We start from the raw sequence: 26,426 nt of genomic DNA on the forward strand, positions 1-26,426 counted from the left end.
TAGATGCGTAGTCAATATGCACAACTCCAGATACAAAAATGATACATGGATACAAATAGGATAATCACAATCATATTCAGCAAACCATAACTTTTTCATTGGCACCTCACGTGACATATTTTGTACAAGATGCATCATAATTATAACCATATCATAATCATATCACTATGGGGTGCAGTGACAATGTGGTGGTAGGTCAAGTTCATCTTCCCTGGTGTGCTGAGAATACTGTGGGGAAGGCCTGGGACAGTTGTTGTTCTGGACTAAATTCTTTTGCCATCCAGGCTGATGGCTTTTGTAGTCCACTGCCCCTCTCCCACTCCAGATTTTCTCAAAGGGACCTTGCCACTGGGCCAAGAACTTTGATTCCGAAGACAGGAGCAAGAACAACACTCGGACTCCTGGTTTGAATGTCGACAGTTGGGCCCTCTGATTGTATAGGCTCAGGGGCGGCCCTAGCCTAGCTGCCAGCAACTGGTTCCCTAGGTGAACCATGCAATCGACGCCCCACCTCCAAACCCCAAGGGCAGATCTAGGCTGAGGTTTTTGGTAAACTGGGAAACATTTTGCCCCTTTTTTCCTTTGAATGTTTTTAAGTGTTTTTTTTTTTAAACAGAGGCTTAATTATTCGGTTGGTTCGGCCGTCCGTCCGTCTGTCCAACCAATGTTTCTGAGATCAGATAAAATAGAGACACGAAATTTTCAGAATAGATTTGTACACGACAGCTAGGTGATATTTCAGTCCGATTTCAAATAAAAATGCATTAAAAATGTTAATTATAATTTTTATTACAAATCCCAAATCATCCATTATGCTATCCTGCTTTAACTGTCATTACTACCACATCCAATATAGAAAGAAATAAGAAAACTTTTCAATGAACTTTAACCTGTATTTACAAAACACTCCGAATAAAAAACACTCGGTGCTCTTAAAACATGACTTTTCTTGCTTTAAGTTTTGAAAATTCAGTCACTAGTTCTTTTAGATCCAGTTTTCCAGCTATTTCATACTCTATTGACATTGTGGCAAGTCCAAGTCTCTCTTGCACCATTGTTGAACACAGATATGTTTTTATCAATTTTAACTTTGAGAAGCTACGTTCCCCACTAGCTACGGAAACTGGCAAAGTTAAAAGAATGCGTAGAGCTATAAAAATGTTTGGAAAACTGTCCATGAGTTTCAGAGTGGTAGCCGTGTTAGTCTGTATCCGCAAAAAGAACAGGAGTACATGTGGCACCTTAGAGACTAACAAATTTATTTGAGCCTAAGCTTTCGTGGGCTACAGCCCACTTCATCAGATGCATAGAATGGAACATATAATAAGAAGATATATATACATACAGAGAACATGAAAAAGTGGAAGTAGCCATACCAACTGTAAGAGGCTAATTAATTAAGAAGAGCTGATATAAGAGCTGTGTGAATTACTTAGGATCCTGGCCCTCAAGATGTCGGTATAGCATCCACAAACCAATGGGCTGGTGGAGCATTTCAACAGCACCCTGAAATCCATGTTAAAAAAATTTGTCGGCAATGACCCGCAACACTGGGACAGGCTGCTACCAGCCTTGTTATTTGCCATACAGGAAGTTCCTCAAGCCTCTATGGGATTTTAGGGGATGAGAGCTAAGGAAGCATTGTTCTAAGTCAGCCATAAAAATGTTAGCATACTGTGGGGCCATGCGGGTACCAATAGCAGTGCCGCTGACTTGAAGGTATATATTGTCCCCAAATGTGAAATAGTTGTGGGTGAGGACAAAGTCACAAAGTTCAGCCATCAGGTTTGCCGTGACATCAGGGATACTGTTCCTGATAGCTTGTAGTCCATCTTTGTGTGGAATGTTGGTGTAAAGGGCTTCTACATCCATAGTGGCCAGGATGGTGTTTTCTGGAAGATCACCCATGGATTGTAGTTTCCTCAGGAAGTCAGTGGTGTCTCGAAGATAGCTGGGAGTGCTGGTAGCATAGGGCCTGAGGTGGGAGTCCACATAGCCAGACAATCCTGCTGTTAGGGTGCCAATGCCTGAGATGATGGGGCGTCCAGGATTTCCAGGTTTATGGATCTTGGGTAGCAAATAGAATACCCCTGGTCAGGGTTCTAGGAATGTGTCTGTACAGATCTGTTCCTGTGCTTTTTAGGGAGTTTCTTGAGCAAATGGTGTAGTTTCTTTTGGTAATCCTCAGTGGGATCAGAGGATAATGGCTTGTAGAATGTGGAGTTAGGACACAAATCTGACATCAGGAATCATGACATTCAAAAACCAGTAGGAGAACACTTCAACCTCTCTGGTCACTCAGTTACACCAGGTTAAAGATGGATTCCTGTTCAGGTGACATGATCACATGTCACTGCAAGACTTCATTACCCACTTGCCAGCACACACATATACAGGAAGACTCACAGGTAAAACACAGCCATCTACAGACAATGGTCCTGGTTAATGGGAGCCATCAAGATTCCAAACCACCATTAATGGCCCACACTTTGCATAATTACAATAGGCCCTCAGAGTTATATTTTATATTTCTAGTTTTAGATACAAGAGTGGTACATTTATACAAATAGGATGATCACACTCAGTAGATTATAAGCTTTGTAATGATACCTTACAAGAGACCTTTTGCATGAAGCATATCCCAGTTACATTATATTCACTTATTATCATATTTTTATAAAACCATATAGACTGCACGTCACAGCGTGCACCCCAGAGTAAGAACCACTGCACTAAACTGATAAGATCTGCATTTTAATTTAATTTTAAATGAAGATTCTTAAACATTTTAAAAACCTTGTTTACGTTACATACAACAATAGTTTAGTTATATAATATAGACTTATAGAGAGAGACCTTCTAAAAACGTAAAAATGTATTACTGGCACGCGAAACCTTAAATTAGAGTGAATAAATGAAGACTCGGCACACCACTTCTGAAAGGTTGCCAACCCCTGCTCTATTGACATTGTGGCAAGTCCAACAAGTCTCTCTTGCACCATTGTTGAACGCAGATATGTTTTTATCAATTTTAACTTTGAGAAGCTATGTTCCCCACTAGCTACGGAAACTGGCAAAGTTAAAAGAATGCGTAGAGCTATAAAAATGTTTGGAAAACTGTCTGTGAGTTTATTTTCACAAACAAACTTCAGTACTTCTTCAGGAGTGGAATGTTTCTTAAGTCGTCTTGAAAAAACCTGAAGCTCACTACACAAATCCATAGCATCAATGTCGTCTGAATTTTCATGAGTCAATGCCGACTCCAGTTTTATACAAAATTCTCTTATCTGTTTTCTTTTGCAAGCTGTGTATATCATATAGAAAGCCAAATACTGACTCTAGCTGCTGCATCTGTTGAAATCTTTTGTCAACCGAGTGAACAGCGGTATCAAGGACTGCGAAGTAGAAATTTACTTTGAACCTTTGTTTTCGGTTCTGAATAGGTGTGTCTCGTCGTTCAACGAAAACCGCTGTTTCTTTTGCCGAATGCAAACTGGCTCTGGTTCAAATTCTGTCGGAAAGTCTATTTCTTCTTCAGCAAGCTCGAGAGAATCTACCAGAGTTCTTTCGAACCCTTCATCACTTCTGAATTGCTCCAGAATATTTTTAGTTTGCTGCAGTTTTTGAATAGCAGAATGTATGTTCAAGTTCTTTTCCTGAAGCTGCTTACTAATTAGGCTAATCTCGAAAAGGATATTATACCACAAAATGAGTGAAGTCACAGATTTGAACTTGGAAAGGGCATTTGCAAGAGCTTCTGCATCTGAACGTGCCGTATTGCCAGATGATCCAGTAAAGGTAGTTTCATCAGAAATTTCAATTAGAGCATCATAAATGTTTCCAAGTTCATAGCGAAGAGGCTTCAAAGCATCAATGCAACTCTCCTATCTTGTCTGACTAAGTGGTTTCACAGTTAAAGAATTCACATGGCAAGTCAGAATCTCCCAACGGCGAGTTGAGCCTGAGAAAAACATATAAACACGTTGCACCAGGTCAAAGAAACTGCTTGCCTCCAAACAGCATCTAGCGGCATCATTGACAACCAAATTCAGAGAATGCGCACTGCAAGGAACGAAAAAGGCCCTAGGATTGATTTCCATCATTCTCCTTTGCACACCATTGTCTTTACCCTTCATATTACTCCCATTATCATAGCCTTGGCCACGTAAGTTTTCAACAGATAATGACATTGTTTCAAGCTCTTGTAGAATAGTTTCAGTCATAAATGCTCCAGTCGTCTCCTTCAGTGGTATGAAACCCAAAAAATGTTCCTTTATGAGCACTTCAACATTATCTTCATCTGCAGACTTTTCCATATCCACAAAATGAATGATCATCATAATTTGTTCAACATGACTCACATCTGGTGTACAGTCCAGTATTATTGAAAAGTATTTTGCAGAATGGGCAGCTTCTACAATTTTCTTTTTAATGGCATTTTCTAGGATTTGAATCAGTTCATTTTGCATATTTTTTCCTAAGTAATGAACCTGTCTTTCATGATCAGTTATTTTACGTAGATGCGCCTTCATGACTGGATCATACAAAGCTAGGTATTCAACAAATTTTAAAAAGTTTCCATTACCTGGAGTGTATAATTTTTCATTTCTACCGCGGCCGCGGAATGCTAAATTGCTCTCACTAAAGCAATCAGATGCTCTAATATTTGTTGCCAATATTCTTCTTTTTCCTTGATCACACGTACATTTTCTTCATAGATAGTTTTTCCTTTTTTCAATCGTAATTCAAGTTCTTTCCAATTTTGAAAACATTCCAAATGTTCTGTACCTCTTTCATGTGAAGAGAGAATTGAAGATACGTTTTTCCAGTCCTTTGAACCATTTTCAGTAAGTGATATACCAATTGCTTGATTTCTAAACAACTTGCAGCAAAAGCAAAACACAGAGTCCTTCGACACTGAATATTGTAACCAGTTTCGATGAACTTGTTCGGGTCCATGTTCCATGAGAATTTGCTGCACACTGTCATCATATCTGGGCCATGAAGCTGGGTCCCCATACTGTAACTTGTTTGTAACTTCCTCATCCTTTCTTTCTTCGACTTCATTTACTTCAATTTCTGAATGTATCTCTGAAGGCGAATACATTTTCTCCACTTCCATATCAGTCTGATGCTGTGAGCTGCCTTCATCTAGAAGTAAGTTTCCATCATCTTGAGTTTCCAAACTGCTTCCATGCAGATGTGAGCTAACCTCCTCTCCAAGTTAAATTCCTTCATCTGGATGCTGTGAACTGCTTCCATCTTTATTTGGATTAAAGAGAAGATATTTCAGGAAGGATCCCTGCTGTTTTGCTTGATCCTTTTCCTTCTCAGCCTTTCGTTTACGATACTCACCTCCTGAGGGTTTTCTTTTTCCTCTTTCTGCCATGGGGCACTTGAATATTGTTATGTACTGTGCTTCTGACTGCAAGCATTATAGCGTTAAGGATGGCTGACACACCACATCGTTGATGATTTAAACCACATTTCAGCCATCCCAGCACATCTTTTCACTGCTTAAAGGTTCAATGGTTAGTAACATACACTCACTTACCTATTAAAACAGTTAGTTACAGCGTTTACACGGAAACAAAATGACCTTTTTCGCTGTTATAACCCGACACTGGCTGTTTAGAAAGTAATCCCCTTCCTCGCGGTTACCCGCTTGGAGTGTGACGTCATCACTTTCGTAGTCTATTAAGTGTTAACGCTGTTACTTTTCTTTTATGGACCTTATTTATTACATGTGAACCAGTTATAACAAAAAAAAGTTCATAATTATACAGCCCGATAATAACGTTAAGGTTTAATAACGCTTAAAGATACTCACATTTTGGATTTATAATGCTGAAAGACGTTATTCTTTATTCTTTGGCACCAAAAAAACAATTTTCCACAGTATTCGCTCGATTCTTAACCATCTACCTGCGACGTGTGTTAAAAGGACCTTTGGACATGTATCAACTCGCGATATCTCCGCTCTACATGAATTTCTGGCTATGCGACCTTGATGTATATTCGAGTTAGGTGTCACTAGCCTTGCAGCTCTTGCTGCTGGCGGATGTGTTTCATTGTGGCTGAGTTATTGCTTATCAAAATTGCAGAGTGGGTCATCTTGACCCTACGTCACAAATTGAAAAAAAAATCGCTAAAATATTATTTATTTTTGCAGTAAATAAAAGATTTGACATATTAATAAATTCTCTGAAATGTAGAGAAATTAATTATAATTCATATTCCCTCCATACGCGCACAGGAATTGAAATAATGACATCTTCGTTATTTTATTTGTATTTTTTTCCCACTTTTTCATTTTTTTAATTTCTTTTTTATTTGATTTTTTCCCCTCAAATTTGGTGCCCCATTTAACTTGGCACCCTAGGTGACCACCTAATTTGCCTATATGGACGGGCCACCCCTGTACAGGTTCCTGGGTTTGTTGGTCTCTCAGCAGGTTCTGTCTGGTGAACACTCCTCTCCCCCACTCCCCCCCGCATCATCTTAAGTCATTCCCACAACTACAGCACATATGGTACTGAGTCCATGACCCAGGACTCTTGCTCTCCCATGTCTCCCAGAAAAGGTCCAAAATTCCCCTCGGCTGCCTCCCATACAGAAGCTCAAAGGGGTAAAATCCCATAGAGGCTTGAGGAACTTCCTGTATGGCAAATAACAAGGCTGGTAGCAGCCTGTCCCAGTGTCGCGGGTCATTGCCAACAAATTTTTTTAACATGGATTTCAGGGTGCTGTTGAAATGCTCCACCAGCCCATTGGTTTGTGGATGCTATACCGACATCTTGAGGGCCAGGATCTTAAGTAATTCACACAGCTCTTATATCAGCTTTGAATCTTTGATGAGAAATTGGACCCCCTGTCCAACAGAATTTCTTTTGGGATCCCAACCCTGGCAAAGACCTTCATGAGCTTGCCTGCTATGGTGGGCGCTTTCATCATACCCAGTGGAATGGCCTCAGGATACCAGGTGACGTAGTCTACAATCACCAGTATGTACTGGAACCTGGATGCACTTTTCTGCAGGGGTTCCACCAGATCTGTCCCTATCTGCTCAAACAGTACTCCCACTGCAGGGATCAGGATGTGGTCCTTTGGCACCACTTTGTGTCCTGTGAGTTGACACTCATGGGATGAGGCACAAAACTCACACATTTCTTGGTGGATGCATGACCAAAAAAAGGACTATCCATTGTAGAGTGTTCTCTTGCCCCAGGTGTCCGGTGCAGCACTGCGTGGGCCAGCAAAGTAGCTTCCGTAGAAATCTCTTAGGCACAAGTAGCTGATGCCATGTTTCTTGGATTTTGGGGTCTCTCACTATCCAGTACAGACGCTTGTTCTGAACTTCAAAGTGAGGCCCCTCTGGTGTCCATGGGCCTCCTTTCCCTTCTCCTTCAGGGGTGACTATTTGTTCCCAAGCATAGCTCAGGGTCTGGTCTTCCCGTTGCTCCCACACAAAGTCCCCGTCTTCCATCAATCAGTCATTGTCCATCTCGTTTAAAGCCCCCTTAGTCACAGGTTGGATCACTGGCACCTCTGCCGGGTTTGAGAGGCCCTCTTTCTACTTCCTCTGTCTCATCTTGATCCATGAGCCTCCTCACTTTTGGGCGTGGGTTGGTCGCCAAAGGGTGTTTGCTGCTCCCCAGGAGCTCCCCAAATCACCTCCAGTCCCATCCCAGGGCTACCAGGCTTCTCAGGACAAATTTTTTGGTGTCCTTAGAGTGAGGCCACCAACTCTTACAGGTGGCTGCACTCATATTTTTCCCTAAAATACTTGATTAGCTTTAGGAAAAACAAATAAATATGCACATATACACATCCAAATCATTGTAATTTATTTATTGCTAGCTAGTAAGTCTGTTGTGAAAAGTGATATTAACAAACATACAAGTATCACTTTTCACAGCGGACTTACTCAGCCCTGGCAAGCCTGGGGACAAATTAAGCCCTGGATGAGGGGGTTGGGAGGCAGCGGGGTTAGGGGCGATGGGGTGGGTCGGAAGGTGGCTGAGGGGAGGCAGCAGGGCGTTGGAGCGTGAAGCCCTGTGGCTGGAGCCTGGGGTCTGCTGCCACACAGTTGGAGCCCAGGGTTGGAGCCCGAAGTCCTGTGGCAAGAGCCTGCTGTCCCACCCGCCCTGGGCTGAAGCCCAAAGCCTGAGCCCCACCACCCCTGGGAAGGTGGGGAACTCACTGGCTGTCTGCTCCTCCAACATTGTGCCCCATATGTCTCCAGAGGGGGACAGGGCCCAACCCTTGCTAGCAGCCCCAGTAACCAACACCAAGGTAGTGCATCCAGGAGCAACAGGGAGGAGCCACTACTTTGCCACTTCCCTCCCCCCACCGTGCCTGTGGCTGCAAGAAAAGTCCCTGGTTGCCGCATGCTGCACGGTGGCCGCATTTGAGAAACGCTGGGCCAAGGTGTCCACTAGGCCGACTGGGCATGTCGCCATATAGCCCTTCACTTCGAGGCATACCTTGGTTGCCAGGTAGGGTCACACATCCCTGTGGATACACTGGAGGTAGATGGGTGTCCCTGCCTTGTCGGAGGATTCTATGAGACTGGTCCAGATAATAGTCTGACTGCACCTGGAGTCTACCAGGCCCATTACCTGGGTACCATTGATCCTCACTGGGAGCAGAAGATTGCCCAGACCTCTCTTCCAAGCTTGGGGGCTTGCAGTCCATAGCTACAATCCATAAAAAGGCACTCTCACCTGAAATGCCCTTCTTGTCCACATTCAAAGTTGGTGTGTACCCCTCTCCCTGACGCTCTCGGACTCTCCTTCGTGATGCATCGGGGCTCAGGTTCCTCCCTCTGGCCAGGGGTATTTCCTGTGGCGTCGGTCTGACCCAGTGGTCCCGTCTCCTTTCCTAGCCCAGCAGCCTCCAGGATTTGGGGGCTTACTTCCAGGGTTTCTGGATCTCAGTGCTCGAGTTATCAGGTCTTCCATGTAAGTGCCAGGCCATGTAATCTTCCATGAGTGTCACCGCATCCAACAGTGTCAATAGCTGATGGCACTTCACCCACTCCCTTCCCCCGGTGGGGAGAATCTGGGTGAATTGTTCTATCATTATCATCTCTGCCACTTGTACCTCCGTCTCTTTCTCTGGGTTCAGCCAGCACCAGCAATGGTCCCATAGATGTTGGGTCACCACTCATGGCTGGGGTCTGGGAGGGTACTCCTGTTGAAACCTCTGTCTGTATGTCTTGGAGTTGATTCCCAGTTGGTCGACTATGACCTCCTTCACTCTGGCATAGTCTAGCATGTCCACGGGGTCCAGGCTTCGGTATGCTGCTTGCATGGAGCCAGTCAAGTATAGGGCCACCAAGGTAGCCCAATGCTCTGTTGGTCAGCATGCCACATTGGCTACCCATTCAAAGGTAACCAAGAAGGCCTAAGGGTCATTCCCGGGGCCCCCTTCGTAAGCTTTATGGATAGTCCTGCAGGGAAGTTGTCTCTGCCTGGCCCAAGCACTGTGGTATTAGATGCCCTGTGGGCTTTATTAGTGCTGCCAGCTGTAGGACCAGATGCTCCTGTTGTGCCTGGTGCTGGACTGCCAGTTCTCATATCTGCAACTGCTGCTGTTCTTGCTTCTGCTGGACTGCAATCTGCTGCAGCATCTGCTCCTGTTGCAGCTGATGTTGGACCGCCTGCTGTTGCTTGCTCTCCAACACCCACTTTAACAGTTTTTATGTATCCATGATTCCTTGTCTTTATAATATTCTTAGCTCCCTGTTGGTCCTTTTAACAGAACCTGGTCATTGCCTGCATTCTTCACCATATATCAGGGGTTGGCTGAATGCCCTGGGCTGGCAGTACAGTCTAATGGCGATAATGCCTGCTTGCGAGAGTTAAAAGGGGCTGATTCACCTAGCAGCAATATCGGGGGTAGTGTCACCTAGCAGTGAGAGTACAAGGGGCCACTTTGCCTAGCAGCACTATCAGGGGTAGAGTCACCTAGCGGAGAGCATGGGGAGGGGAACCTGGGCCCTCCCTGCTCCGACCCAGGGCCCTTCAAAACAAGGTATCCTGTCACTGGGTTCAGTTCCTAATATCACCCAAGCACATTTCCTGGGTCACTTCCTACTCTTGTCCCAGTCACTCTGGCATCATCCCTGGGGTTGGAAGTGGGGTTCTTTTTGTGTCCCTTCTGCTCTGTCTCCAGCCACTCCTCTGATGGCAACAGCAAGTTATTCTTTTCAGTTCCCACGGTCGTCTGGCTTCCCACGGTGCAACTAGGAGGCTTGACCTGGTGACTTGGAGTCCCAGAGGCTTCCTGGCAGGAGGCTGCTGCACACAACTGCTCTCCTCAGTCAGCTTAGACTGAACTGAGCTGCTCCTCTTTGAATGCTCCCTCCAACGGGAGCATGCCCAGCAGAGGTGAAGGGGGTGTGGCCTCTTGTACCCAGAACTGCTCATTAAACTCTGCTTTGCCAGGGAGAGATTGATATACTCTGTCACAATCATCTTGCTATTTCTTCCCAAAATCCTTACACCAGCCCTGCTGGTGTGCTCATAATGAAGATAACTCAGTAACCCAGAAGGGCATTTATTTCATTTGTCCCCCTCCAGAATGATACAGCTGCTTGTTAAAGTGTTGCGCCCCCTTTGAAGTTAGGAACAAACCAGCAGCTTGATGATGCTCACTCAGGAAGCTCTTACACCTAATGTTGGGTGACATTTTTCAGCCAAAACTTTTTTCGGGGAAAGATGCTGATTCCGTGACCCCAAAGTGTTTTGTGAATTTGTGTTAATTTTGCCAAATTGTTCATTTGGAATAAAACCCCAAAAACATCCAAAAAACTCTAAATGTTCCATTTTGACATTTTCAAAAGGCAACTTTTTGATTTTTCGGTTTGCAATCACTTTTTGTTTCAAAATTTCCTTTATTCTTATTTTAAAAATTCAAGAACATTTAAAAATGGTTGAAATCAAAACAAAACATTTTGTTCAATCCAAAATGAATTTTGTTTTACTTTTCAGTTTGCTGAAATTTTTTCATTTTCTCTATGCCCCCAAACCAGCTTTTTTTCTACTTTTCAAAATTGGCAACAAACCAAAAAATCCATTATTTGCCTTGCACTAGCTACACCCCAAGTGCCTGGCTACGGCTGTGAGCGCTGCTCAGGGGAATTCCCCAATGCATCCTCCAGCATTTTGCTAAAGCCTTGCATCCCCCAATCCTTGCTGGCCATTCCCCAATATATGAGGATGGGAGGAAACCTACTGCTGCTGCACAACATGGGAATCCAGAAACCTTCCCCTCTCCCATCTGATGCCTTCTCTAAAACTCCCTCAATAAAATCTTGGGAGAAATGAACCATTCCCAGAAAGGATCTAAGAGCTGTGACATCTGTGGGAACTGGTAGTTTAAGAATCAGCTCCACACTCTGTTGATCAGGGGAATGCCCCTTCTGTCCCCAAATCACTCCAAAATAGTTTACTTGTTGGGACCATGATTGAGCCTTTCTTTAGATTTACTTTAAACCCAGCTTCCTGAATCTTTTGTAACACCCTGTCCAGTACTTCCGAATTCTCTTCCCTGGGGTCTGAGTGCAAACCAGGATGTCATCCACATAAGAAATCACACTGTCTCTTTCAGGCATTCTGTCTTTAACTGATCTATCTCCATACCTACTATCATCACTACCATTTGCTTACAGAGCTGCAGGAAGCTTCCAGAAACCATTACCATGCTCCTGTACAAAATCATTCAAGCTATTTCCCAAAATCATTTCCAACTTTTTTTTCTTTCCAGATATTCCCTTTCCTTCTAACGTATCTTCTTACCCAATCAGGCTGTCAGCCTGAGCCCTGAATCAGTAGCAGAATGTAATGATAAATCAACTCATGGGCTACGACATGGAAAATTACAGATTGCGATCCTGTTCCACCTTCCCTTTCCCCTATTGCAAACAAACAAACTTCTTGTATCAATTGTCCCCTCCTCTCCACCACTCTTGGCAACTGGCTCACCAGATCCATTACCCAGAGTTTTCAGAACCCAAAGCAGTGGTAACTTAATTTAACTTAACTGTTTCATTCCAGGTGGTATCAGGAATAAATCAATGGGAACACAGCGCTTCCGGCTAATGAAAGATTGATACAAGTAAGCATGCTCTTATCTAAAACTACTATTTATTAGATTTAAGTACACACAGACATAAGCAATGGGTTTAGAACATTCCAAATAGTTACCTAAACTCTGAGATGGTATTGAGTAATGAGCAGCAGGTCAGCAATGGTCAGGTGCCTCCCTGCCGGAGAATATGGTTTTGGGGAAAAGTCTCTCAGGATAGCTTCAGAGAACTGCTCCAAAGTATACTCCATTATCTAGTCTTTTTATAACTAATTTTTACAAAACTCATAGCTCATTGTGACCCCTACTGGGTCATCACTTCTCCTAACTTCAATCAACTACTTATTAACAAAACATTCCTAACAATCTTAGCCATAAGCTTCTACATCAAAAGCGCCCAGCTCAAGGTCTCCATCCACTTATTTTCTTTCAGTCTCATAATTTGTTGATGCTTTTCTCCCCTCCTCCCATCACGATAAATAGAAACTGCAAGCTTGCAGCTAGTATTCTCCAAAAGCCCTGCTTATGCAAATTAACCCTTAACTATGTGGTGTTCTATTTTATTAATTCATGGTGGCTGAATAAACATAATATTGCTGCAATTAGAATAATCAAATCCTGGAGTAACAAGACTCTAGGGTTACCATACATCCAGTTTTTCCCAGACATGTCCGGCTTTTCGGTAATCAAACCCCCGTCCGGGGGGAATTGCCAAAAAGCCGAACATGTCTGGGAAAAATACCGGCCGGGCACTTCCCCTCCCGGGCTCCAGCTGCTCTGCTCCTCCCCGACTCTTCGGCTCTGTTTAAGAGCCGAGCTGCCCGAGCACTCCGGCTTCGGGCAGCCCCCATGCCTCCGGACTCCAGCCGCCGGCCGGGCACTTCCCCTCCCGGGCTCCAGCTACTCTGCTCCGGCGGCTGGGGTCCGGAGACATGGGGGCTGCCCGAAGCCGGTAGCGCTCGGGCAGCTCGGCTCTTAAACAGAGCCGAAGAGTCGGGGAGGAGCAGAGCAGCTGGAGCCCGGGGGGGAAGTGCCCGGCCGGGGGCGCAGGGTCTGGGGGCTGCCCGGCAAACCGTGAAGCCGGTAGCGCTCGGGCAGCCCTTTTCGCGTGGCTGGGAGGGAGGAGGGGGAATGCGGGCGCTCAGGGGAGGGGGCGGGGACTTTGGGGAAGGGGCGGAGTTGGGGCGGGGAAGGGGCGGAGTTGGGGTGGGGAAGGGGTGGGGCCAGGGCCCCGTGGAGTGTCCTCTTTTTTTATTTTTTAAATATGGTAACCCTACACACCTCTCAATTCTCGGGTAATACAGCCACCGGAGACCCATTCCAACACCTAACCCCCCATGTCATGTAGAGAAGAGCCATCAACATTAAGAAACAAAGGGGACTCAATACCCAACCAACCATCAAAACAGAAGGGACATCACCCCTACCTACCACAATTGCTGCCTGTAGAAGCCACAGGCAGCCACCTGCCATCATTGCTACTTCTGCGAGAAGAGCTGCCACGTAGGGGAACCACCTCAAGGAGCCTTCTATGGTGGGTTTGGGGAAAACATGGTGACTCAAGATGTGCTGGGCCAGGAAAAGGGTGGTCTTGTGTCAACTAGGGTTGTTTGTTGGGGGAATGGCACACTTTTGAGGGAGCCCATTGTTAAAATATTGGCAGCACAGCCCTGCTCCTGAAGACCTAAGAAGAGTTAGCAGTGATAGTTTAAACTCGAGTCAGATTCCAGTGGGGGTGATTTCATTCTGGCTATCTACGTTCAGCTAGAAGGCGCAATGGACACAGAATTCTTCAATGCTGTGGTGCTTTGCAGTGTTTAAAGGTTTTCAGTGTCAGAGGTAGCTGCATTCAGCAGCGGGTGGAGTGTTCTCTGCTTACAGTTTTATAGCTAGTCTGGTGCTTTGGCTTTGGCTTTTTTGGAGAAAAACACTATATAAATGTCTATCACATACGAAGACTGAAAGATCATACTACAAATACCCCCCAAATCAACATTTAAAATGACAGGCTTGGGGTATTATCTTCACTAAATTGCCATGATTTACATTTTTTATACTTTCTGAAGTTAGGAATTCCTGAACAACATCGTTTAGGGCTCTCCCGTCTAGCCATACATTGTATGTTAAAGAACGCTCCAACTTTGGGCCAGATCCTCAGCAGATGTAAATTGGTGTAGCTCCATTGAAGTCATGGATTTGTTCCAGCTGAGGATCTGGCCCTTGCTCTTCTGCTTTGGGGCCGGCCTGGGAAAGATTGCACTACATAGCAATGCTGTACAGAACATGCACTGAGGCCCTGCTGACGGAGACTTGAGGAAAGGGAAAAGCATCTTGTACCAGCAATGCTTCTGGCTGCACTGGGGCTGATGGCTTCTGGTGAGAGCAACCTCCAGCCCAGCATAGATTTCAATGGGAGTTAGGCGCCTAAATACCTTTGAGCATCTGGGCCTAGGACTCCAATGTCTTTTGGATAGCAGGTAGATAAGAAAATGTGAAAGTAGGAAAAATCTTGTGGCTCCAAAAATGTCTTCAAGGATCCCCTCCTCTGCCCATCAAGGAAGAACCTGTGATTTATAATGGAGATAGTGCTGGACCTGGTATTACACTGGCACAAATGGGACTAGAGATATGTATTTACACCTCCCATTTTGTAAACTTCTGCAGTGCTTTGTTAAAATCTAACAGCTGACAGATGATTGAGGAAATGAAACAATGTATGTTTTTCTTTGAGTAACAGAAAACCACACATTTCTTTACAAGCAGCTAGAAATACTAATTCGGGATTTCCCAAAAGGGCTTTCTTCATAGTGCTGATCTCTTCCCTGCCTGTATTTGCACAATTCTCCTGATTAAGATAAAAATCAATACAGTAGTGTTCTGGGGTGGGTTTTTTTTCCTTAACGTATATAAATTGCATGTGTAGTAAGGTAAAAATCTAGGCCTGGAGCATTTTAGCTGTATTTGTTATGGAAAAACAGAGGTCCATAGCACATATAGTCCATGGCTCCCACTATCAAAGTATGTGAGCAGTGCTTGCCACCTCCATGAGGTAGGGAGCGAAGGTACACAGAGACCAAACAACAAAGGAAATCTGTGGCAGAAGAGGGAATTGGGTCCCCAAGCCAATGCCCTAACCACTGGGCCATCCTTGCTTTCATAATAATAAAGAACAGGGTGCGGGCTCTGGGAGGGAGTTTGGGTGCGGGAGGGTGTATGGGATGCAGGCTCTGGGAGGGAGATTGGGTGAGGAAGGGGTGTGGGGTCGGGCTCTCGGAGGGAGTTGGGGTGTGCGGTACAGGCTCTAGTCTGGGAAGGGGGTTGGGTTGCAGTAGGGGGTCGGCGCTTACCTCGGGCGGCTCCCAAAAGTGACCGGCACACCCCTCTGGCAGCGGCTCTTAGGCGGGGAGTCCAGGGGGTCTCCATGTGCCACTGCCCACAAACACCACCCCAGCGCTGGGGGCGGGGGCAGCGTGCGGAGACCCCCTGTCCCCCCGGAGCTAAAGGGCCATTCCGGCCGCTTCCAGGAGCAGTGTGCAGTGAGGGCGGGCAGGAAGCCTGCCTTATCTCTGCTGAGCTGCTGGCTGCGGTGGCTGGGGCCCCCCGAGGGCCCTTTTAAATCACCCAAGCCCCTGGGCAATTGCCCCCTTTACTGCACCCCACCCACCCCCCGTCAGCGGGCCTGGATAAACTCGGGAAATTCAGGGAAACTCACACACTGGAAAGTTTGGAAAGTCATCATTAAGGAGCACAAACTATATTCAACTCTGGGCTGTAGGCTAGCACACAGATGTACTCGGTAATCTAAATGTGATCTCTTGTCACATTATTTTACTACAGAGGGACACATATATATACACCTTCCCTCCTCCCCACCTCCAAGAAGAATGTTTGTTTTTGAACTTCTGTGCTTAAGGTGTCCAATTCATTTCAGGTTTTTCAGGTTTTTTTAGTGAAGATTTCCCTCTCCCTCAGGCCTCTCCTACCAGTTTTGAAGCTGACATTCCTGTGGTTGGGCGTTTTAGCTGGAGTGGCCCAAATCAGGCTTGGAATGGAAACTCAGTCACAACATTAACTACAGAGTTGCTATTGTCATTCTACAATGTTACAGGAACAGAAATCTCAGGGTCTGAGCTTGTTGTTTTTACAAAGACAAAATTCACATTCACACTGATTTTTTTAAATTTACAGATCAAAGGGGAAGTAACATGTCAGGGTCTGCAAAGTGCTATAGCGATTTTAGGTCTGCTGAGCAGGGCCTGTTGGTAGAAGTGTAGATAGCGCCAGGGCCCTAATTTAGCACACATCCCTGTAATAGAGGTGTTCTTCCACCACTGGAGAAAAAGATATAGTATAAACTGTTCTCTTAGGGTGTAGAAAGCCAGTCATTACTGAGATTTATTAGTGTAAGTTCCAAAATAGCATTTGCTCAGCATAATAATACCTAGCAATACCTATACAGAGCATATAGGCCACAAGAGCGGCATCATTATCCTCTTTCTGCATATGGGTAAACTGAGGCAGAGGTAAAGTAACTTGTTCAAGGTCACCCGGCAGGCCAGAGGCAAAGCTTGCACTACAATGTAGGGCTGCTGAATCCCAGTCCAGTGCTCTGTCCACTAGGGCACACTGCATCTCCAAAGACAGCAGAACTTACAGATGCCACAGTGAACTAGACAACTTTTTAACCCATCTACCAAAGTATTTGCAGTTTATCATTCAAAGCTGGGAGCTGCAGGGAGGGGCTGTTGCTTTAGATGCCCAGCATGGCAGGAGGAACAGCTGAGAGCTGAAGGGAAGTGCCACTGCTTTCCGGGAAGGGTGTGACTTGAGCTGTTTCCGGTTGTTCCTCCCCAATATTAGCAGGCACACGTCGTCTCTAGTTTCAGTGGTAGGAGCCTGGGTTTGCTACGCTGCCAGCATGAAGGCTTTGCTAATCCTGGGGTTTTTCCTCCTGCCCCTGGCTGCTCATGGGAAGATCTACGAAAGGTGTGAGCTGGCAAGAGCAATGAAAAGGCTTGGGCTGGATGGATACCGGGGCTACAGCTTGGGACACTGTAAGTCTGCTTCCTTGGAGGAGATGTCCATGTGATTCAGGGGGCTGGGAGGGAAAGGGGATAAATTGACAGGTGCCAGTTTTCCACTGGCAAATCCAGCCAAAACAGGGACCTGGCAGTGTCCAGTCAGATGTACTGACTGGAGACCAAAAGTCCGCTTACCACGGAGGGTGGGAGTGGGAGGGGAGGCGCTGGGTCATCAACCTTCGACAGCCCCCGCTCAACCAGGGTCGCCTTCTATCTGCAGACAGGCGGGAGGTAGGCTCTGAGTCCAACTGCAGCTCCTTTCCCAGCCCTGGAGCAGAGGGAGCCCAGCTGGTGAGGGAGGGAGGATGAGACAATCCAGCAACAGGGAGGGGGGAGAGCAGTGAGCGATAGGGGGAGGGCGAGAGAAGAGTGAGTGGGGGCAGGGCTTTGGGGAAGAGGTGGGGCTGGGGCAGGGCCTTGGGAGTTTGATTTTCAGCATTTAGAAAGTTGGCATCCCTACCCCAAAACACTTACTGGTGTTTCCTTCAAAGATATTGGCCCCATGTGGTGTTCATATGAAAATCAAAAGTTTTACAGGTAGAATGGTTTTTTTCTTACTCTTCATATTTAATAAGGATTGTGAATCTGATCAGATTAAAAGGAAGCAAAACTACCTGTGTGTACTTTGTACTAAATAATCATTTGCATCATCTACGAATGGGTGATACAGGGGCATTTAGATTCACATTTATGTAACATATCAATCTACGAGGAGTTTTTATCACCAGAGAAAATACATTAATCTGTGTGTGGTTATTTTTTTTAAACGGAACCTTCACAGGGGTGTGCACAGCAAGATACGAGAGCAACTTTAACACAGGTGCCACGAACTACAACCCTGGTGACCAAAGCACTGACTATGGGATTTTACAAATCAACAGCCACTGGTGGTGCAATGATGGCAAGACTCCAAGAGCCAAGAACGCATGTGGAATCCAGTGTGGTGGTAGGTGCAATATAATGTTCCCACAGGTAACACTATGAGCGGGCAAATTCGGCCTGTTTGTGTGAGCCCATAGCATTGCAAAGTTATAACTGAGGCCATGTTTTGCCCCTAGTATCCTTACATTAAAAAAACAACCCCTTATTCTATTTACAAAAGGGCGGGATTGCACTGTGTGGGGATGCATATGTGCTATTAAAGGGGCGTTCCCAACGGATTTTTTAAAAAGCAATTTTGTTCCTTCTTTTCAGACTTTCTGTTTTATGTTTCCTTAGTAAAAACAATTCCCTTTTCGAGAAGCACTTATTACTTACCACTTATGTTGATGTGAGTACCCTTAACTTTGTTCTTAGAGGATGAAGTTCACCGCTGGGCAGAAGGCCAGCACAAATGCCGGTTCCTGACCTTGCTTCATTATAAAAATAAACATTTTAAAGTTTCTAATTTAAAGAGACACAATCAATTTGAAATCTAGTCCATTTTAAGAAAGAATTAAAAATAGTTTCAAGTACTATAATATCCCCTCCTCCCCCTGACAGTTTTTGTATTTTTACAATCACTCTTTATTTTTTTTGGACTTGTCTCCTCTGTTGCTGTGTGAGAGACCCACACAAACAACGCAGGGAACTGTCTGTCTGACTATACATAAAACCAGCAAAATAGCTATCCATAAAGAGTAAAACCAACCCTTTTGGAGAGAGTTAGCACAGAATTTATGGTCTCACCTAAGACATATTACTCCCAAAAGCTGTCAAGGGCACCAAGGAAAGAAGATGGAAAAAATACCAAACAATATTTTTCTCTCATTTCTTTCAATTTCTAGTGGCTCGTAGGTGCTACTTGTGGTAATAGTTGGTTTAAAATTTTCAGACAAGTGTGTTATATTGAAGCAGATGGTATGGTATCCCTTTATAGTACTAGAAGACATTTGCTTTGAAATTAGATCATTAAATAGAATTCAGCAAAGAAAGTCTAATAGAAACAGATAGAAACTATAAAGAGAGGAACATAGCAATTACCATACTGGATCAGACCAGTGGTCTTTCTAGTCCAATACAATGTCTCCAATATCCTCTTTACTCCTGGGGGAATTCTACGCCAAAAATTAAAAATTCTGTACACAATATTTTAAAGTTCTGCAAAATTCTGCATATTTTATTTGTCAAAATAACACAGTATAATCACATCTATTTCAATCATTTTGGTAATTTATTTTGAAATACCTGTCAGCAAGGATGTCTGTAACAATACAGACAACAAAAAAGATCCAGGAAATGTTTTTTGACAAATAGATTCCTTACTAGGCATATTAATACAGGACTCTGAGTAATAATTAATTTAAACTATAGTACAGAACCATATTTCCCGCACCCCTCAGAAGCAGTGCAAAGACTTGGGGGAGTCAGAGGTAACGGAGGAGCTGAGGGAGCAGGAAGTAATTGCTGGGAAGGAGGCTGAGTGTGAACTTGGGGGGTTGTTGGGTATGGGTGGGAAAAGTATGGAACAGGTTTTTTTGAGCCATGGGGAGGGATTGTTAGGGAGCTTCCCCCATGCAGACCCTGAATGACCCCTAGCCTCTCCCGTTCAGTCAGGCACATCCGCCCCTGTCCACATGTGTCCTTCCACCCCCACTTAGCCAGGCCCCTCCCCCCATCCCAATCTGTCCCTGAACCTCCTCAGCCAACCACCTCCCCTCATCCCCATGCAGCCCTAAACCCCCTCCCCCATCTCCATGTGGCTCTGCAACTCCCTCCCCTCTGTGGCCCAGTGCCTCCACTCCCATTCAGCTCCTGCCCCAGTCTGTCCTCCCCCACTAGCCCTTATGAGCCTCTGTCTGTGACCCCCCAGCAGCCCCACACTGTCTGTCTCCCCATGTCCCCTGTCTCCTGACCTGGCCCGACAGGCGCTGTGAAGAAGGCATTGCAGGCTCTTTCTCTTCCCTAGTTGGCCAGGAGTGGCTGCTCTGGTCTAGCGCCACAGTGCCCTCTGGTGGGTAAAAGGTGGAACTGTAGCACCTTTCTGGCAGAAGCTATTTTCTGCCACAAATACCTAAAAATATGCAGAGCACATTAATTATGCATGCACACATTGGCACAGAATTCCCCCAGCAGTATATAATAGCAGTGACCATTATCACATGCGCCAGAGGAAGATGCAAGACAACTTACAGTAGTTGGTTATGCTATAACTAGCCCACAGATTGACAGCATTCTAAAGCTAAGACCAAATTGTGGAACTAACATAATGCTTGACACCAGAACATTGCTTACTCTGTGTGTTATATCCCTTTCCCCCACTCTGGGTCTGTCTTTCTATTTAGATTCTAAGATCTGCAGAACACGGACCATGTGCTATTCTATGTTTGTACAGAATACATTGTATTCTATGTTTGCCTATCACCACAGGGTCCTGTTCTTGGTTGGTCCTTAGATGCTACTGTAATCAACTTGATTAATAAATAATAATAATAAAATATTATTTCAGCATCAATTTTAAGATGACAGATTCAAAAAAAATGAAGAGGAAAATGTTTTTTTCTCCCCCCTCTTTCCACTGTATTTCTCTTTTAGAGTTACTGACAGCAGATATTACAGCGAGTGTAAATTGTGCAAAGAGAGTTGTTCGCGATCCTAATGGCATGGGTGCATGGTACGTTTAAAACTATTACAAGAACTAATAACAATGACATATTTGTGTGTATAGTTGGGGGGAGTCCAGTTAAAAGAGAGAGACTACAATCTTCTTTTGGATAAACAAGCTTGTATAGAAGCAACAAGCAGGTTGCTAATATTTGCATGATTATTTATTAACATATTTGAACTCAGAACTTGTATACTAAGGGTTCACAGCACAATACATTTATGGACATTGAGGATTCTCAGTTGTAGCTCTGATACACATCAAGGCCACTTGGACCTTTACAGCAGCAGTGGAGATAACACTCAGATCTTCCTCCTCCAAAAACTCCTACACCTGGACTGAAAACGACTCTCTATTCGTTATTAAAGGTGTAGGGTCTATGACATACAGTTGACCAGTTTTGATTCCATCCAGTATAGAGCACTGGCACTGTGAATGGGAGTCTTTTCCATCTGCTCTAAACAACAGTCCAGGTGCCCTCTCTAGGTTCACAACTCACCTACTTCTGGGGTTTGACTTTTCTAATGACCAATAAAAGAGCACAAAGTCCAGTCTAAACCTTCTCCACAGACTTGGGTGACCTGAGAGTTCCTAGCTCAGGATTGCTCAGCCCACCTCTTAGGTCTTCTTGGCCTTCTTCCTCCCTTTTAATTCCCTCTAGACTTGTTACTTCTAGCAGGTGAAATGGGACAGGCTTCAGCTGTTGTCTTCAGGACAGACAATCAACCCCTTCCTGCCCAGGTTCGCCCCGCTTGTCCACCACATCACAAGCACACACACTCTTCTACTTAGAGAAATGTATTTGGTGAGCATCTGTGGTTCCCAGGAATTCAAACACCAATGTAACAAATCCAGATCCACCAAGGACTTCAAGATTACATCTATGCTACCCAACAGGGCCACTTGATCCTTCATATGGCAGTGGGGATGGAACTTAAATCACCTTTCTCCAGAAGTTTAGTGCCCTCCAGCTGGAAATAAACGGGAATGTGCATTAGTTCTATTTAGCAGGATAGTGCTTATGGCACAAAACTGAACAAATTTGATTCTATCCAGTAGAGAGCAGCTTCCAATTTTCCCTGGGGGTGCTCAAACCCTGCTCAGCCCCGGGCCCCTCCCCCACTCCATATCTTGCTCCTAGCCCCCACCCCGCCTCTTCCTGCTCCTATCCCACCTGGGCCCCACCCCCATTCCACCCCATTCCCCAAGGCACCATCCCACCCATCTCTTCCCGCCCCTGCTCCACCCCCTCCCTGCCTCATTCTGCCCTCCCCCCTGAGCATGCCCTGTCCCCATTCCTCCCCCTCCCTCCCAGCATCTCCTGCACGCCACAGAACAGCTGATCCATAGCTGTCAGGAGGCACTGGGAGAGAGGGGGAGGAGTTGATCAGCAGGGCCTCTGGCGAAAGGGAGGCACTGGGAGGAGTGGGGGAGCTTGGCTGTCGGTGGGTGCTAAGCTCCCGCTAATTTTTTTCTGAGGGTGCTCCATCAGCCCTGGAGCACCCACGGAGTTGCTGCCTATGAGCAGTGTCACAAACACACCAAATTTATGTGGCAGGAATAACAGCTGGTAAGTGGGCCTTTTGACAACCTTTTAGGAACCTTTTAGGCCATTCAGACTAGCCAGGTGCTCTGTCGGGATTGGACCAGTAGCAAATTATTTGTTATATAAGCTTGGATCTCTGCAAAAAAGTTAATCATACATAAATGTAATTGGTTGGTTTTTTCTTGGGGGGCTTTGCATTAATTGATGAGCTTGCCATAATCAACTAACGTGATTTTTAACTCAAACAGGGTGGCATGGACAAAGAACTGCAAAGGACGAGATGTCTCCCCGTGGATCCGTGGCTGCGGGCTGTAAAGTTATGGGGTTTATTGCATCTTGGTTCCCTTATAAATAAGGAGCTTTTCATATGCAGCAAAATATTCCCTCTGCTTGCTTCCCTTTTACAATTAATCATGTTCAAAATAAAACAAATTCAGGAGAAAGGTTTGCAGGGCAACTGACTGGTAAAATGCAAATATTTTACTCCTTGCCGTGGATCGTTCCATGTGACCAGCTGCAGTAACTTATTTTGTGTTCTACACAGTTTTAAAGATCTCGTATTACCTCTTTATTATATATACACGTCAGAATAAGCCAAATCTGTTTTTCCTGTGAGATCCTGCAACTACTTTGTTCTGCTAATTAGTAGCATTGTGTAATCTTGCTTGTGAGCTCACATTCATTACACTCAATAAAATGACGTACTTTGCACATAATTTTTGTGATTATTTGTTAATATACAAGAGAAAGTGAATATGAGATTATGAACTTGGACCCAGGTCCTCAAAGGTATTTAGGCTCCTAACTTCCATTGATGTTCATTTAATGGAAGCTAAGAGCCTAAATACCTTTGAAGAACGGCCTGGCACTATGAGATAAAGATTGTGGCAGAAGCACATAATCACGGACACCTACATGTTTTATTTTGACTATCATAGTTTGTAAACACATGGTGCGGAATTGTAATCTGTTAAATATAATTATGTTCCAAAACCACAAATTCGGGTTTAAAAAATCTGTTAAGGTTGTAGCAACTACACTGATGTCACCAGCGCAGCAAGCAGGTGCTTGGGGCGGCCAACGGGAAGGGGCGGCATGTCCAGGTCTTCGGTGGCAATTCGGCGGCAGGTCCCTCGGTCCCTCTCGGATGGAAGGACCCGCCGCTGAATTGCCGCCGGAGAACGAAGCGGCGGTGGTAGAGCTGCTGCTGATCGCGGCTTTCCCCCCCCCCCCCCACCGCTGGGGGCAGCAAAAACACTGGAGCCGGCCGTGGATGTCACTCATCACATCATTCACACAACCCAAGCACTTAAAAGCAAAGAAATGAATAGTTAAGAACACTGGACCTCTTACACTGGCCACATGACAAACACACATGCTGGTTCCAGTTTAACAAGGTATTGAAGCACATTAGTCATCCACTGAAGTCAGTGGGAGAGGAGAAGAACTCCCAGCACTCCTGCACACCCCAGCTAGTAGATGCTCCTTTGGAGACTGTTACCAGCTGGCAGAGTTAGCTCTCCACTGGAGCATATCAGGCAAGAGAAATCAGGGAGCCAACAAGGACACCAAGGAACTGTTGGGACTGCAGCTAGTGGTGTGCCCCAGGGAGACAGAGGTGCAGGTTCACGGCAAGGTGATCATAGGAAGGAGCCCAAGGATACCAGACGATTGTCCAATTGTGTTGCCAGAATTCTGGTCAGCGTGTTGTGTTGGGATCCCCACTGACCACGTGGTGGACCCCTCTGCCAGTGTTAAGGCCCTGGGCTGGGACCGGGTGAAGTAGGGTGAGCCAAGGTCCCCCATCCTCTGTTGCCAACCCCAACTCTGGGGGGCAACCTTCCCACCTTAGGCCAAGAGGCCTGCGTTTGTCTGCCATCTCCCAGATACAGGATGTCAGGCGTTAGCCTGCTTGCTGCTGTGCCCTGCCTCAGGGCCTGAGCCCTGGACTTCTTGCTGCCTGGCCCCTGCCTCGGCGACCAGGACCATGGAGACTGATAATCCCCCTTTGAGCCAGTCTTTTCAGAAACACAGAGCGAGTGGCCTGGCCTCCCTCCGAGCCTGACGGGGAGAGATGGTCACAATCTCCTGCACCTCTGGTGAGAGCCATCTCCAGCCCAATAGATTTCAATGGGAGTTAGGCGACTAAATTCCTCACAGCATCTGGGCCTAGGACTCCCAAGTATTTAGAATAGTAGGTAGAGAAGAAAATGGGAAAGTAGGAAAGATCCTGTGGCTCCAAAATGGCTTGAAGGATTCCCTCCCCTCCCCATCAAGGAAAAACCTGTGATTTATAATGGAGACAGTGCTGGACCTGGTATTACACTGGCCCAAATGGCACTAGTCACATACATTAATACACACAAGCTTGGCAAACTTCTGCAGTGCTCTGTTTTAAAATCAAACTGTTGACAGATGAGGAAATGAAACAATGTATGTTTTTCTTTCTTTCTTTACAGAGAGTTAGAAATACTAATTCGGGATTTCCCAACAGGGCTTTCTTCATAGTGCTGTTCTCTTCCCTACCTGTATTTGCACAATTCTCCTGATTAAGATGAAAATCAATACAGTACTGTTCTGGGGTGGGGTTTGTTTTTAACATCTACAACTTGCATCTGTAGTAAGGTACAAATCTAGCCCTGGAGGCCAAGAATGGATCATTTTAGCTGTGTTTGTTATGGTGAAACAAGCCCACACCACATACAATCCTGTACTGTTCTCTTCCCTGCCTGTATTTGCACAATTCTCCTGATTAAGATGAAAATCAATACAGTAGTGTTCTGGGGTGGGTTTTGTTTTTACATCTATCAATTGCATGTGTAGTAAAGTACAAATCTAGCCCTGGAGGCTAAGAATGGAGCATTTTAGCTGTGTTTGTTATGGAGAAACTGAATCCCATACCACATAACAATCCATCTATGGTATTTAAAAGGCTCCCGTCATCAAAGTGTATGAACACTGCATACCACCTCCACGAGGTAGGGAACGAAAGCACACAGACACCAAATGACACAGGAAATCTGTGGTAGAATGGGGAATTGAAACCAGTCTCCCAAAGCCAATGCCCTAACCATTGGGCCAGCCTCGCTTTTAGAATAATGAAGAACAAACCCTAATGACTTACTTTGTGATTATTGGTTAATATACAAGAGAAAGTGAATATGAGATTATGAACTTGGATCCAGTTCCTCAAAGGCATTTAGGCTCCTGCCTTCCACTGAAATCAGTGAAGTTAGGAGCCTCAATACCTTTTGAAGAACTGGGCTGTGCACTATGAGATAAAGCATATGAGAGAAGTGCATCATTAGGGAGACTTAAATATTTTATCTCAACTATCAGTTTGTAAAAACATGGTGCGGAATTGTCATCTGTTATATATAATTATGTTCCAAACCCACAAAATTTGGGTTTAAAAAATCTGTTAAGGCTCTTAAAGAAATACTCATTCATCACATTATTTACACTACCCAAGCACTTAAAAGCAAAGAAATGAATAGTTAAGAACACTGGACCTCTTAGGATACGTCTATACTTACCTCCGGGTTCGGCGGTAAGCAATTGATCTTCTGGGATCGATTTATCGCGTCTTGTCTAGACGCGATAAATCGATCCCGGAAGTGCTCGCCGTCGACACCGGTACTCCTGCTCCGCGAGAGGAGTACGCGGAGTCGACAGGGGAGCCTGCCTGCCACGTGTGGACCCGCGGTAAGTACCTTGTAGTTCGAACTAAGATACTTCGACTTCAGCTACGTTATTCACGTAGCTGAAGTTGCGTATCTTAGTTTGAACTGGGGGGTTAGTGTGGACCAGCCCTTACACGGGCCACATGGCAAACACACACGCTGGTCCCAGTTTAACCAGGTATTGAAGCACAAGTCATCCACGAGGTCAGGGGGAGAGGAGAGGGACTCCCAGCACTCCTGCAAACCCCAGCTAGTAGATGCTCCTTTGGAGACTGTTACCAGCTGGCAGTTAGCTCTCCACTGTGTTGCCAGAATTCTGGTCAGCATGTTGGTGTGTTGGGATCCCCAGTGACCACGTGGCGGAACCCTCTGCCACTGTTAGGGCCCTGGCTAGGACCTGGTGGAGTAGGGTGACTCAGGTCCCCGTACCCCCTGCTGAC

At 45.4% G+C, this 26,426-nt stretch overlaps 1 protein-coding gene across 1 annotated transcript; it reads left to right on the plus strand.

The window, feature by feature from the left end:
- The first annotated feature begins 16,935 nt into the window (after positions 1-16,935).
- On the plus strand, positions 16,936-23,019 carry LOC135874555 (lysozyme C-like). Its single transcript, XM_065399432.1, has 4 exons — positions 16,936-17,147; positions 17,956-18,120; positions 20,688-20,766; positions 22,552-23,019. The coding sequence occupies exons 1-4, from the start codon at positions 17,012-17,014 to the stop codon at positions 22,616-22,618; spliced, it is 447 nt and encodes a 148-aa protein (XP_065255504.1). The 5' UTR covers positions 16,936-17,011; the 3' UTR covers positions 22,619-23,019.
- The last annotated feature ends 3,407 nt before the right edge of the window (positions 23,020-26,426 follow it).

The sequence above is a fragment of the Emys orbicularis genome, chromosome 1 (assembly GCF_028017835.1).
Source record: "Emys orbicularis isolate rEmyOrb1 chromosome 1, rEmyOrb1.hap1, whole genome shotgun sequence".
Classification (NCBI taxonomy): Eukaryota; Metazoa; Chordata; order Testudines; family Emydidae; genus Emys; species Emys orbicularis.

What these genes read in the sequence shown, in the direction of transcription:
- LOC135874555 (XM_065399432.1), top strand. Translation starts at nt 17,012, where the DNA reads ATGAAGGCTTTGCTAATCCTGGGGTTTTTCCTCCTGCCCCTGGCTGCT. An exon ending in GGGCTACAGCTTGGGACACT is followed by an intron (nt 17,148 to 17,955) that starts GTAAGTCTGCTT and finishes GAACCTTCACAG; the next exon opens with GGGTGTGCACAGCAAGATAC. An exon ending in CCTAATGGCATGGGTGCATG is followed by an intron (nt 20,767 to 22,551) that starts GTACGTTTAAAA and finishes TAACTCAAACAG; the next exon opens with GGTGGCATGGACAAAGAACT.